General features: G+C 38.8%; 1 protein-coding gene across 6 annotated transcripts in view; it reads right to left on the minus strand.

Moving 5' to 3' along the window:
* acaca (acetyl-CoA carboxylase alpha) overlaps window positions 1-11,421 on the minus strand; it is a 34,921-nt gene extending 23,500 nt beyond the window's left edge. For all 6 annotated transcript variants that reach the window (XM_014006827.1, XM_014006825.1, XM_014006826.1 and 3 more), the window contains exons 1-22: window positions 11,226-11,421; window positions 9,088-9,346; window positions 7,802-7,934; window positions 7,490-7,628; window positions 7,242-7,351; window positions 7,067-7,148; window positions 6,875-6,973; window positions 6,675-6,781; window positions 6,108-6,218; window positions 5,814-6,023; window positions 5,561-5,731; window positions 4,874-5,035; window positions 4,604-4,767; window positions 3,825-3,975; window positions 3,532-3,635; window positions 3,237-3,464; window positions 2,814-2,964; window positions 2,567-2,701; window positions 1,865-2,011; window positions 1,582-1,770; window positions 956-1,056; window positions 777-865 (exon numbers count right to left, since the gene is read on the minus strand). In XM_014006827.1, the coding sequence (XP_013862281.1) occupies window positions 777-865; window positions 956-1,056; window positions 1,582-1,770; window positions 1,865-2,011; window positions 2,567-2,701; window positions 2,814-2,964; window positions 3,237-3,464; window positions 3,532-3,635; window positions 3,825-3,975; window positions 4,604-4,767; window positions 4,874-5,035; window positions 5,561-5,731; window positions 5,814-6,023; window positions 6,108-6,218; window positions 6,675-6,781; window positions 6,875-6,973; window positions 7,067-7,148; window positions 7,242-7,351; window positions 7,490-7,628; window positions 7,802-7,934; window positions 9,088-9,317 (3,013 nt within the window). In that variant the 5' untranslated portion in view covers window positions 9,318-9,346; window positions 11,226-11,421. The remainder of the gene's footprint in view (window positions 1-776; window positions 866-955; window positions 1,057-1,581; window positions 1,771-1,864; window positions 2,012-2,566; window positions 2,702-2,813; window positions 2,965-3,236; window positions 3,465-3,531; window positions 3,636-3,824; window positions 3,976-4,603; window positions 4,768-4,873; window positions 5,036-5,560; window positions 5,732-5,813; window positions 6,024-6,107; window positions 6,219-6,674; window positions 6,782-6,874; window positions 6,974-7,066; window positions 7,149-7,241; window positions 7,352-7,489; window positions 7,629-7,801; window positions 7,935-9,087; window positions 9,347-11,225) is intronic.
* Between the last annotated feature and the right edge of the window lie 1,858 nt (window positions 11,422-13,279).

Raw genomic sequence — 13,279 nt, forward strand, 5'->3', positions numbered from 1 at the left:
CAATCTTATTTACCTCAAAGCAGCTATAGAGCCCAGCCAAACCAGTCGGACTGAAATAGTTGTCATTTGTTAACCCTGACGTAAGCCCTCTAAAGACAAGGAAAACCTGGTTCACTATCACAGCTACAATCTAAAATTTAAAGTAAGATAATAAAAAAGGAAAACTGCCTCTTATTTATTCTTAAATGCACTTCAAATCATACCTGATGTTCTCGTTGCACTAATTTTCAACCCTTCTGAGGATACGGATTAGCTTCTCTTGTGGTTTGCAGGTGATTGTCTGAGCCACAAAGTAGGATGTGGGTTTTCCTCCATAGGCCGTTTGTGAAAAAGTGAAATAAGCAAAGATACAAAACTGTGGGTGGTGATGGGATTTATACCGCTTTTCACAGGAACCCCATTTTTTTTTTTGTTTTCAGTCCGTATTCAAATCGCTGTTGTTGTAGCCACTGATTCAGCTTAGTCTGGTTGTTTGTGCAGCCGCAAACGGTACCTGAATTCTGCAGGGCAATTTGTAAACTACTACAGTTGTTAAATGTAAACAAAACAAAAAAATTTGTTCTGGTAATACAAATGCTAATTACGTGGCCCAAGTTCTGCTGCCTCGCTTATCCAAAGCTTACTGCTACTTCTGGTGTTTCTGACAGGAAGTCCTCCTCATAATCATTTCTACAGTAGCACCCCAACAAATAACGTGGACAAAGTCAGCACAACACTTAATATAAAAACAATGTGTGCTCAACAAAGGTATAAAAAAATGCTCAAGTGTTCCTCACCATTCTGAAACTGGATTTCTACTTTCAGATACTGTCGAAGCAAATCCATCACAACTGCCTTCATGTGGCCTCTGATGCCACTGCGATACCTGGTAACAACAAAACATTGTGGGTTTGTGCTAAGGAGAAGCAAGCTAATATGTAGCTTGGTGAGGTACAATGCAGTGTTTGTAACTCACTTCTGCACGAGCTGAACAATGCTTTGTGTGTTCATAAAGAAGACTTCTCTCTCGGATTTCTTGTTAAGAGTAGCAGCATGGCTATCCAGGATGTTTGCAATCTGGAAACAAGGGAGATGAAAAAAAAAACTTTTAATCCTAGCAAACAGCAACGATTCACAAACATTTAATCTCAGAAACAGACAGGTTTGAAGAAAARGCCAGAACCTGGACAATAAATGCAAACATTGAATATTGCTTGAGATGTGTAGTCATGATGATAAAATGTGCCTTTAGTTGTTTAAATAAAATGTGCTGTAATTGTGTCAGAAGGAATAAACAAATAAAAGCAATAAGCGTAACAACATGTGATACATTCAGTTATTACATGCAGTTCAAACGCAACAAGACTGCACTGCAAATATTTAAAATAATCTCTAAAAAACACATTTCCTTTTAACATACTTTTATTWTTATATTACAAAACACATATTTTGCCATAAATAAACAAATAAACTTTGTCCTTTACCTGAGATCAAGTTTAGATAATGATGGACACTTGTCACAGGTTTTATTATAACTGAATTATACATGCCAGAAAAAATGTGTAAACATGGTAACAGTGTTGTGAAGTGTTGTTCGAGCACCTGCTGGCTGGGGAACTGGCAGAGCACAGACGTTATGTTGCTGGCATACTGAGCCATCTCCTTCTTGATGGATTTCTCTACAGCAGGGGGGATGCGGCCTGACACGCTTGTCATGATTTCCTGCAGCTCCAGGAGTGGCAAAGACGGATCACGCATGGTCTTCATGAGCCTTTCTACCCATTCTTTCAGCTGGGACAGACACACCAAAAGCACTTATTGGTCAGGAACGGTTTACATTTACATGTGCTAAAGATGCTGTATTCATGTGTTCATAGCGTCTTACCTTTGCACTGAAAAAAGGTTCAGGAAGGCAGTAACCATGCATTATGTGAACAAGATGATCCAGTGTGTTGTGGAAGACTCTGTGGAGCTTCTCACCTCTCAGAGCTACAGTCTGGACAGACGGCAGTGTCCCTGTGTACAGCTCTGCCTATGATTCAAACACAAATACTTAACATTTAGATCAAGAACTGTATGTATGCACTCATCAAAACTTGCATAGGTGGCATTTAAGGAGAGTTTTACTTCATTAAAGTCCATTTTAAGATTACTGATAAAAGGGAAGTTGGGATTTAATGCTGGTAAAGAAAATCTTCTATGGCTGATTCTTTCAATTAAGCAAGAACTACATTTTTGCTACTTTTCCTGTGCGATAGTGAAGCCATTTCCAATGCCAGCAAGGAAATCTCCATATCCAAAATGGTTTGTTTCCTTTTTCAAGAAACATCAAAACATTCTCAATAGAATACACTAAAAAGGATTTAGACAAATTTGAAAGGTTCTTTCTGATTATTAAGACAAATCAAGCCATATTTCTTGAGCCAATCATGAAATGGGATGATCTATGAATCATTATGTAGTTTGAAAAGCGAGGAAAATGTGCTGAATTTGTAGTTTGACCAAATATGACTCAATCTCTGATTTGATTGTAGGTTCAAATGTAACAAATATTTGGGTACACTGTATTAAGCTAGAGATAGAGTACCTGCTGTATTCTGCTTGGGTCGTCAAGTTGCAGTTTGGCTATGACGCACCCAGGCTCCAAAGCTGCTCCAGCTCGTTTCACATAGTGGATACAACCAGACTCTGCAGCTGTGAGGGTCATTACCATCTTCATCACCTGAAATTTACAGCCATAAACTTCACATCTAAATGTACTGACAAAATTAGATTTTTTATTTTTTTTATTTTTGGAGAAGAAATCCTTCACAGAAACATTAAACYTGCTGTACCTCTATTTCAGCGTAACACTGGCCAGCAAACACGTGCCCGCCATCCTCGACTGTGTACTGAATGAGTTTTCCTGCTGAAGGAGATCGCAGCAGCGAGGGATCATTCTCCTTTTCAAAAACACAAGTCTTGTTCCCAATTGTGATGCGATACCTTCAGGAAAAATATAATCAACAAAAGCAGACATTTCAGCTTTTGAAATATACTTAAAAATGGGATCCCATTAAACCTGCGTAAATATGATAATTAAAATATGTCAGGTTTACTTCATGCTCAAGCCTCTAATTAGAGTTAATTAGTCAGGTTAAACTCAGGGTCAGACACAATGTCTTGGACTTTTTTAAGCCAGATCTAAACTCTTCGGCTGTGATAAACAAAGAAATAAGAAAAAAAATTGCCACTTCTAACGCTTAGTTTAATCTTACCTATCCACTTCTTCCTTCATGTATGTAGTGTAGCTACTTCCATCATAGGATAATAAAAGACCTCCATCACTGAGTCGATGCACATCCACCTCCGCTACAGAGTTGTTCATGATGACAACGTATGAATTGGGAGACTGACGCGTCACTTTCAGGACGTACTTGATGCCCTCATATATCAGCTCCACGTCTACAGTGTTGAGTAGTGTGTGTGCAGGCAGCACCTGGCCCCTAGTCAAAGAGGCACAGTTTTATTTTTAGTCGTTTATGCATTTATTTCTTTTACAAAAATGCTTACCTTTCCAGAGAATGCAAAAAGTTGGACACACTGTTCCTTAGACTGACATCTGCGACGTGCAGAGCGCCACTCACAATCCCAAGCATGGTGTCAGGACGCTCGGCCTGCAAGTACAAATCTCGTAAAAAAATCATATCTGATCAAAACTTTGTACAAAATGTGTGTCTTCAAGATGCTAATGCTGTTATCACAGAACTGATCTAAAGCTTAGTTTCAGTGCTGCCATTGGAATGTGCCAAATATTTACTGACAGCACGGTTTATGTGAAGGGCATCGAGTGCACAGCTGCATACCTGCATCTTCTCAGAAATGAGCCGGTCCAGCCATCCGGTGTCGATGCTGTTCTGCTGGAAGCTTTCAGTCTCCAGGAGCTTTATGAGGTATTCCACTGTGGTCCTGAAGTCCCCTCTTATGGACAGCTCCTTAAGAGCAACTACCATGTTGCTAGAAAAGTAAAAAAAATAAATAAATAAAATAAAATAAAAGACTATAGACACTGTCTGGTGAGAATAATAAAATTAATTTTGCTTAAGCTTCGACTATGGCTCAAACTTGCTTTTACAATGTAAAAACAAACACGGTGCATTCAGTGTTACATTTATTTCTGTTCAAAGTTGATCATTTTAAACAGTCTTCTTAAGCACATTCCAAAAATAATCAATCAGCCTAAGGTTAGTCGGGTGACTCACAGTAGCCTGATTTGCGACATGCTTCGGGAGGAAATTGCCATTTTATTAGGAATTTGCTCTGGAGTCACTTACACATACTTATGAAATGAATAATGAGTATCGCAGTTTTGAATTCCTAATCACAAATGACAAAAAATACCTCAGTGATGAACAATGATAAAAGTTTTGGCTGTCAAGCCTTCATACAGACTCAATGTATCAGCAAGGGAAAACTGTTTATAAAAATATTTAGTTATTTCACTACATATTCAAGGGAAGTCTCCTATCTACTTGCTTTAAAAGGAAACCTTTTTTTGTTTAAGGGTAGGGGCAGTAGATTATCACATAGAAATTAATGATATGTGTACGACACAACTTTGTTTTYAAATTCCAAGTTGACTCACGAGATGGCTTCTTCACGATTCTCTCCCCAGGAGAAGCAGTGTCCAAACTGGGAATCGGCAAACTCGTGCAGCCCCCCTGCTGCTGCGACGCTGAAGTAACCCCACACGTTCTTGTTGCTGCGGAAATTCAGCTCCTGCACCGTCCCAGAGCTCGGCTTGAAACCCTGCGATCACACGGACACCGTGTTTATACAACCAGAAACSGCAGCTTCTGTGTGACCTTGTGCTGTAAATATTTGCTGGAAAACAAAAAAGAAGAATATCTCGTACCTCGTCAGGATTTTCGCTGGTGATGCGTGCAGCAATGACATGTCCCCGGGGACAGGGGGTGTTTGACAAACTCTCAAAGTCGATGAGACAGTCTCCCCAGGGCTGGACTCCGTAAAGCATCCTGATGTCTTTGATCCGATGGAGAGGAATACCCATGGCAATCTGATAACAAACGTGTAAAATTAATGTATTCAAACCAAATAAATAAGGAAAATAAATACTAACAATTTAAATATATTCGCAAAGAAAAAATAGGGTTTTATCTTGCATGGTGATCTTAACAGTTTTATTTTTCAGTTTAAAAGACAAAGACATTAAACTTTTAAACTGAGACAATGAGCTTTGTTACTGCTTTGAAAAAAAAGTCTCATTGACGGAGTGTGTCCCTCCCACACTAACACCCAATCAGCTCGACTCAGCTTTCCCAACCTGTCGGTTCTACTGTCTCTGACCTATTTACACACAATCAGAAACAGTACAGAACAACCCATGTGACCCAGTGCTGCTAAAACCCATGAATTTATCACAATGTCTTCTGCAGTTGGTTGTCAAGTAGGCAGGAGGCCCATCAGATCAGTGATTGTAGTGAATAATGCAAACTTTCTCAGCTGAAAGATGAGTATTGATGTGTACAAGTTGTTTACTATCTCTAAAAAATATAAAAGTCTAGGTGTGTGGAGGACTGACCTGCAGRTGAGCAGCAGGCAAGTTAACATCAGCCACCATTTCAGTGCAGGGGTGCTCCACCTGCAGACGGGGGTTGAGTTCCAGGAAGTAGAAGCTGCCATCCTGGCTGAAGAGGTACTCCACTGTGCCTGCACTGACATAACCCACCATCTTTGCCAGCTTCACGGCACACTGGGGAGAAAGACAGGCTCCGAAAATCAAATTGAATTGGATAAAACGTATCCGCCTTTTTCATAAATTGCACCGGCTGTACCTTTTCCATGTCCTCAAACACATCAGACGTAGCTATGGTGGCAGGAGCTTCCTCGATGATTTTCTGGTGACGCCGCTGCACAGAACAATCTCTGCCAAACAGGGAAATGGCATTTCCGTATTGATCAGCTAAAATCTGCACCTCCAGATGACGGGCATGTTTGGCTAACTGCATAACGAAAATAGGCGATCCGGGAACTTCGGTTTGGACCTAAATCACCACAGGAAAGTGAAATCATGCAATCAGAAAACACACAAAAACAATAGTTTTTTTGGTATTTACATTAGTTCCTACCTGTCTGAAGAGATTAGGGAAGTCATCGGCACAGTTGACTTTGCGGATTCCTTTGCCTCCACCTCCTTCTGAGGCCTTCACCATCACAGGGTAACCAATTTTCTCTGCGGCCTGAACAGCAGAACAGAGATTTCCAGAAAACACYCAAGTATTAGCAGCTTCCGTGCATATTCATTAGGGCTGCACAATATATAGAACATTTATCGTCATCGCGATAATATGCATATCACAACAACTGCATAAACTGCAATAAATGGTTGACTCAAAAATTTGCATTTATGCGTTTTGTCATTCAGATGGAAGCTTGAATGTATTTCGTCAAAAAAAAAAAAATCAAGCTGGAATGGAAATGATTATTTTTTATGTTGTTTTTTGGGCTTTAAACCCAGAGCAGAAAGTTATCAACCCTACATATAAATACGTATTTTTTCATTTATTGCAAGTCATATTGTCATCGCAATATTAAGCACTGTTATCGCACATCACAGGTTTTCCTAATGTCGTGCAGCCCTAATATTCACATGGCAATATTAATAGATATAATATATCAATAGATTCTGAGTTTACTTTGAGGCCATCRTCTACATCCTGGATACAGCCACAATCATACAGCTCAGGAGGAACATTGATGATCTTCTTCTTTTGATTGTCCTCAGTCCATTCTACCGTCAAGCCTTATTTTCAGAAATCAAAAACATCCAAAATCAAAAACAAGTAAAAGTGTGAAATAGATTTGACAAAGTTATGAATGTTGATTATTGATCTACCTGCTCCGCTCCACGGTAAAGTGGGAATACCAGCRGTTTGAGCAACAATAGAGGAGGCAATTTTGTCCCCAAGAGCCCACATAGCCTGACTTGGGGGACCTAAGAAGACAGTTACAAATAAAACTTTAGCTTTACTAAACTAATAAAGTTGAAGAATAAGAGAAGGTCAACAAAGTGACCATTTTACCTTACCCATGAAAGCTATTCCATGCTTTTGAAGGAGCTCTGGGAGTTTGGGATTCTCTGAGGCATGACCCCATCCAGCCCACACTGCCTTTAAAATATAAAAACAAGAATGCTCAGCTAATAGGTTAAAGATGTGTTACAGCTAAAACTTAAAAAAAGGAAAATCAAATACTGGTTGTACCTGAACAGGTATGCGCTTTGCAATGTCTAGAATGAGCTCCACATTGGCGTAGTTGTTGTTGTTAGTTCCTCCTGGCACAGGCACGTAATGATCTGCCATTTTGATGTATTCTATAAAAATACAAAAAAAAAACCACAACGTCCTCATGCGGAAAAATAACTGAGGCACGCATAGAACACAAAGATCGGTTTCTGCCAGAAAGAGACCTTGAAAGAGAGATATTCAGACAAATCTTGCTAAAAACCGACCTGCGTTGGCCTTCAGGTCTTCTGGGGTCACCATCACAACAAAGCGGATTGCCCTTTCATTGCGAAACATCTCGTAAGCCCAGCGGCGAATGGAGCGCATGCATTTAACTGCAGCTATGCCATTGTTGGCGATAAGAACCTGACGCAAGAAAATGTTTGAGTTATTAATTTTGATTTGATCTGATGATGTCACAACAATGTTACCGAGGTTGTTTTTCATAATAAGCCTTGATTCACAAGTACAGCAAGATTAGCTTTAGAAAGCTTTTTAGCGTAATTTCTGAGTGAGTAGCAAACAGTTAAATCTGTTACCTTTTCAATGACTTTATTCCCACCAAAGCGAGTGACAAACTCGGCAGGTGACGCCACAGTGAAGTCCCTCTGGAGATCAATTCGTCTGCGATCTCTGCCTTGTTTCACCAGGTGAAGCCCTGACATGCTGGGCCTATAAATAAATACAAAGAAGCCATATAATGACTCTTCATTAGATGTTCAGCTTTGGAAAGAAGCAGAGAAGTAGCTTGTTCAGCTGAAAAACCAACCCTAGTGATGGCTTTAGCAAAGGTTTCAGAGAACAACAGAAAAATGTTTTAAGTCTAGAAGATAAAAACTCATTGATATGACCTCATTACTGCAGTGGCACAGAATTAAACTACTAAATCTCTCACAATTCTTTTGTTGGTCAAGGTTACAGAAATGCACAGAAACCTCTATAAAACAAAAATAACGTCAAGCAAAATCTGACAAATACTGGGACAAACGCTGTTCACAAAACAAGCACAGATTTGCAAAGTTCTACTGATTCATTTCTGTTCAAGTCAGAGCTTTGGTGGGCAGTACATGAGGGAGGAGTGCAACCATCAGCTGGTGGGTGTGGAAGGGACTGAGCTTGTTTGTCTGGTTGGCTTCCATGGGCTGATACTGAACTGTTGCATCACTGCTGGGACCAACAGCATGATTTAGATGCTCCCATCCAGTATTTCTCGTTTTAAACCTAACCTGCTATCTTTAAAAACATGCAAGCTTTTTTTGGTTATTTCAAATGAAAGGAGATCTAGTTTTACAAAAGTGTTTTCTAGGAAAAAAACATCCAGCATGCATGTYGAACTTTTAAGGGAAACTCCCATCTGTGTGTATGACCAACTTAAAGATTCTCATGAAGCTTGTTAYAAAAGTCAAACACTGAAGATTAAGCTTTACAACTATCCAYCAGTGTTGAATATGCATTCCCGTCWGTTGACTAAAAAGGGTTCTGTGTGTGAGCATTTCACAGCTTACCCACACCAACATTCTGAGGTTTCTGCCTGCTCTCTTGGACTACCTCACAGACTGAGGACTCAGTGAAACCTTTCACTGATGCCCAACTAGGAAAACAGCATTTTTCACATGTACTGTAAAAAAGGAAGCCTATCCAGTGGAGAAAAAGGACACACTCTAAAAAGATACTCCCCTCGAATGAGTCATACATATCTTTAATTAAAACTATAATTTCCAGGAAAAGAAAAATCACATTTTATACTGTATAGAACATCTTCCACAAGCTGAAGATGTTTTAGACTAAACATAATCAAAACATGCACACAGATTTGGAGTCTAACCTTAGATTGTGGATAGGCCCATCGATGTGATCGAAACCCATGTCGCTGGTGCTGTCGGAGCTAACGGAAGACGGCGACAGCGAGCGGACATCCTTCTCCTCTGGCTGCATGTCGGCCTTCCCTTGGTTCTCATCCTCCGAGTTCTCCTCCGATATGGACCCCACGAGGAAGTGAGACTGCAGGGCTCCGGCGGCGGCGTTCTTCTGGGCAGCGCCGTCCTGCTGTGCCATGGCTGGGCGACACGAGCAGGCTGCGAACACTGACAGAGAAACAGACCCACACAAGTGGCAGCAGAGGTTATAAAAAGGAGGAGCAGAGTTCGTTAATCAGATCGCACATATCTCTCTGTCTGGAACATGATGCTGTTTGTCATATTGCAAAACTGGGTTGCATAAACTTTAGCTTTATTGATAATGCAAGTGACATTGCAACATTTAGGTCCATGAAGGCTCCAAGACATTTTGAACTTGCTTGGTAAGCAAATCCAGTTAAATATATATCAAATTAATCATTGCCATTCCTTTATTAGTAATGATCAGTCTAAAAATACCTGAGGCATTGTTTCAGACTTTAATATGTGCAGAGTCATAACAAATGATAACAGTTGGACTTTATTCATCTTTAAATCTAGAAATAAAATTTATGTTTTCATTTATAGATACTAGGGTTGGGCGATATTGGCAAAAAAAATTAATCACGATTAATTGTGGTATTTAGCCGATAACGATTAATTTGACGATTAATCCCCTGGAGTCCCTGGACACCCGCCCTGGTCACATGACCAATTTAGTGGGAAATATTTGCTCTTCATAAAAATCTGATCCAAATTGTCGAAATCACAGACTTCAGGCTATACATCAAATTTTAAATTGTGTTGATAGATAAATAAATTACAGAATTTTAAAAAAAAATGTTTGTCATATTTGAAGCGGAGAGGAGCATCGAGCAGACCAACCAGGGACATATTCAGTCAATCTGCCTGGTGGCATTAATCGTATTAATCGTCAAGTGCCAAAAAATAATCGATTAATGTTTTTTCTGACGATTAATTGCATACGATATGATTATGCCCAACCCTAATGGATACGATTTAAAACTGCCTTTAGTCTWTCTTTGAGTTATTGCATTTACATTTTTTGCATCCTAGTGTACTATTTGTTTTCTAATTGGAAAAAAAAAGTATTATATTTTACCCAGCTTTAACTTTTAAGGAAACAATAATAGCTAAATTGCTATACTTTACACTTATTTTCTCAACTTTTTAGTGCCCCAATACATTTTATTTTTAGTTTATATGTTGTATATGTTTTTTTTTTGTGTGTGTTTCCTCTGTTTTCAATATTTAAAACTTATTACTACTTTAAATGGTCCTGTATGCATGTTTTCTTTGCTTGTTGACTGTCTCTCTTTTATGTTTTGCCCCTCTGTTTTACGACAGTGGAAAGCTCTCTGTTGTATAAAAGGTGTTTTATAAATAAAGTTTGATTTGATTTTAGTCAGTGCACGTGCATGGCGATTTTACGTCCATAAGAGAGCGCACAGTATTTTGTATGCCAGCAAGGACTCTGTCTATATATGCTGAACTTCACTGTTTACTATAATTGCATTACAATATGCCCAACCCAGTGTGCCATTTTATATCAGCACGTGTAAAACAAAAGATGACACTAATTGCATACCTAGTTGTAATTGTTTACCTGCTAGAGGAATGGCAACCCTCTGAAAGGCACACCTTACCCATCGATAACTGCTTGCAGGACCAGAAAAACAAGCCAAACACAACCACCACACACAGCAGCGACATGTAGCCTAAACAAATCCCCCAACGCAGAAATAATATACATATATATATACATATAAAACTTTAGCTGACAGACTGTTTTCTATTAAACATTTTTGCCGTCTTGACGGCACCTGCCAAGGCTAGTTCTCCACCGCCCAGTGGCTAAAGATAAGCCGAGGCGAGGATGCTAATGCACGGCTAGCTAACCGGGTTGCAGATAATACCATTATAATGTTATAGTTAACGTAACCAGCAGCGCCATCTGAACTCAACACTGTATGTTTTTACTGTACTGCATCACCGGCAAAAATGCCCCCGAATGACAAAACCGGCCAGAGGCTAGATGTGTACTTACCGGAGGAGATGATAAACCTGCACGAAATCCTGAAAAAAGTTGACTTAAATAAATCAATGAATGGGCTGTCTGTGCATCCTCGGGTTCAACAATGATGAAATGAAGCGGGGAGGGAAAAAAAGGGGGGAGAAATCACATCATGATGAGGTCACAGAGCTCCGGCAGACGCAAAGTGGGGTGATGCGATGATTCGAAGCCAGGTTACTCCGGGACGATGACCTCCGACTGTGACTTCCGGTATAGAAATACGTCACATAGAAGCAACACTACACCAAGGCGCAGTCTGTAGTTTTTTTTTATTACTGATAGAATTAAAATAAAACTATATCACATGTAAGGTAATGAATCATTGTAATGTTGAAATTATGTAAGTTTGTCGCTTTCAACAAGTGGATAATCTTATCATGTACAAAATAAATCAACACGCATCTTTGCCCAATTCTCATTGCATTACAAACATGTTTTGTTTTTAGTATTTTATAAATATATATTTATATGTTTCAGTTCTTTTTGATTTACATATAGGTGAATGAATTATTATAGAGCATCTCTTTTAATTTTAGTAAACATCAACCAAAATAATAAGAAAACATGCTCCGTTTTCCAACTATGATGAAAATATTGTAATGTTTTTGTTTTGTTTTGTTTGTTTGTTTGTTTGTTTATTTGTTTGTTTGTTTTCTATAGCCTATTATAAAAACAATGGGCTTTTATTTGACTTCATCTGAATTCTCTCGATTAAATTAGATTAGAAATTAGTTTCATACCTGGGAATTTAGCTTCCTTCACTAAGCTTCTGTTTTGTGTAGATCTAGGAAGGCTTCTTTCGAGGAGGACCAATCAAATCCCGAGTCAGCCGGTGGGCGGAGTTTAAGTGCGCAGGACACACGTGTCTAAAACACCGGTGGTTATATTTACATGTGTTTGGAGCGAAACGCGTCTTTGCTTCTCTTTGCTGGGATGAAAAAAATATTTTTGATCAAACACACACGTTTAGCTTTTTATGTTTATATAAGTTTTTTTTTTGTTAATCGTCATTTTGCGCAACATTATTCAAGTGTGGTGTGTTTGTTTCTCTGTAACTATAAAATGTATTTGCAAGTTTTGACCACTAGATGATGACAGAGGCCTTTAGATGGCTCTCGTCAGATTCAGATTTTCTCTCTGCTTTGGTTAATAACTGTAATAATTTTATGAGGTAACATCATAAAGTGCTTTTTAATTTTTGTTTAGACCTCACAAAATACTTAAAAATGTTTACTGCTAACTCATTTCTCCAAATCTGTTTATATTAATAGATCCAAAATCTATATATCCTGCATTAGTGAGTGCATGAGATCATGTGGAGCTAACAAAACAGCAGAGATGAGACCCTGAGGTTCACAAAGAGGGCACAAGACTCTCCATAATATGAGATATTTTCTGTAAACACTCYACCAGACCATTTTTACTTAATTTTCCTTCCTTCACTCTATAAATACTCAAAATTTGTTTGATGGAGTGAGGGTTTTTGTGTTTCTCCAATCATCAAAGTTGCTAACCTATAGTGATATAATAATGCAAACTGTGTCAGAATATTAGATGCAGTTGCACAATTATTAATTCCCATGCTTTGGGACCACCTAATGTCTGATTGTCCCCACTACCCAAATGCTATAGTGTTCAAGTGGGTTTTTACAGTAAATCTTCTCTTCTGAAAGTGTGTAAACCCTGTCTCTTTATAGGCCAAACAGACTCAACATTTAAACTCAAATATGAAATGTTTACCGTTGATTAAAGTGACACCTTCATGTGGAATAAACCTAAACACTTTGTTGGTTAAGTCAAAATGGGTACGATTCGAGATTTATGTGATTGGGAATTGTAATAGCAGCTAAGACTAACATCTTATTAATGGTGGCCCAATCGTATTAAAATAATAAGCTACTCTCTTGTGAATAGACAATTGTTTAATTCCAACTTATAAAGTCTAACTGAACAGCTGAGCACCATATTTGATAAGCAGCACAAATCAATAATGCACTTATCAAGGCAGATGAGGGCAAAGGATGGTG

This window comes from Austrofundulus limnaeus, unplaced genomic scaffold (genome assembly GCF_001266775.1).
Source record: "Austrofundulus limnaeus strain Quisiro unplaced genomic scaffold, Austrofundulus_limnaeus-1.0 Scaffold37, whole genome shotgun sequence".
NCBI lineage: Eukaryota > Metazoa > Chordata > Actinopteri > Cyprinodontiformes > Rivulidae > Austrofundulus > Austrofundulus limnaeus.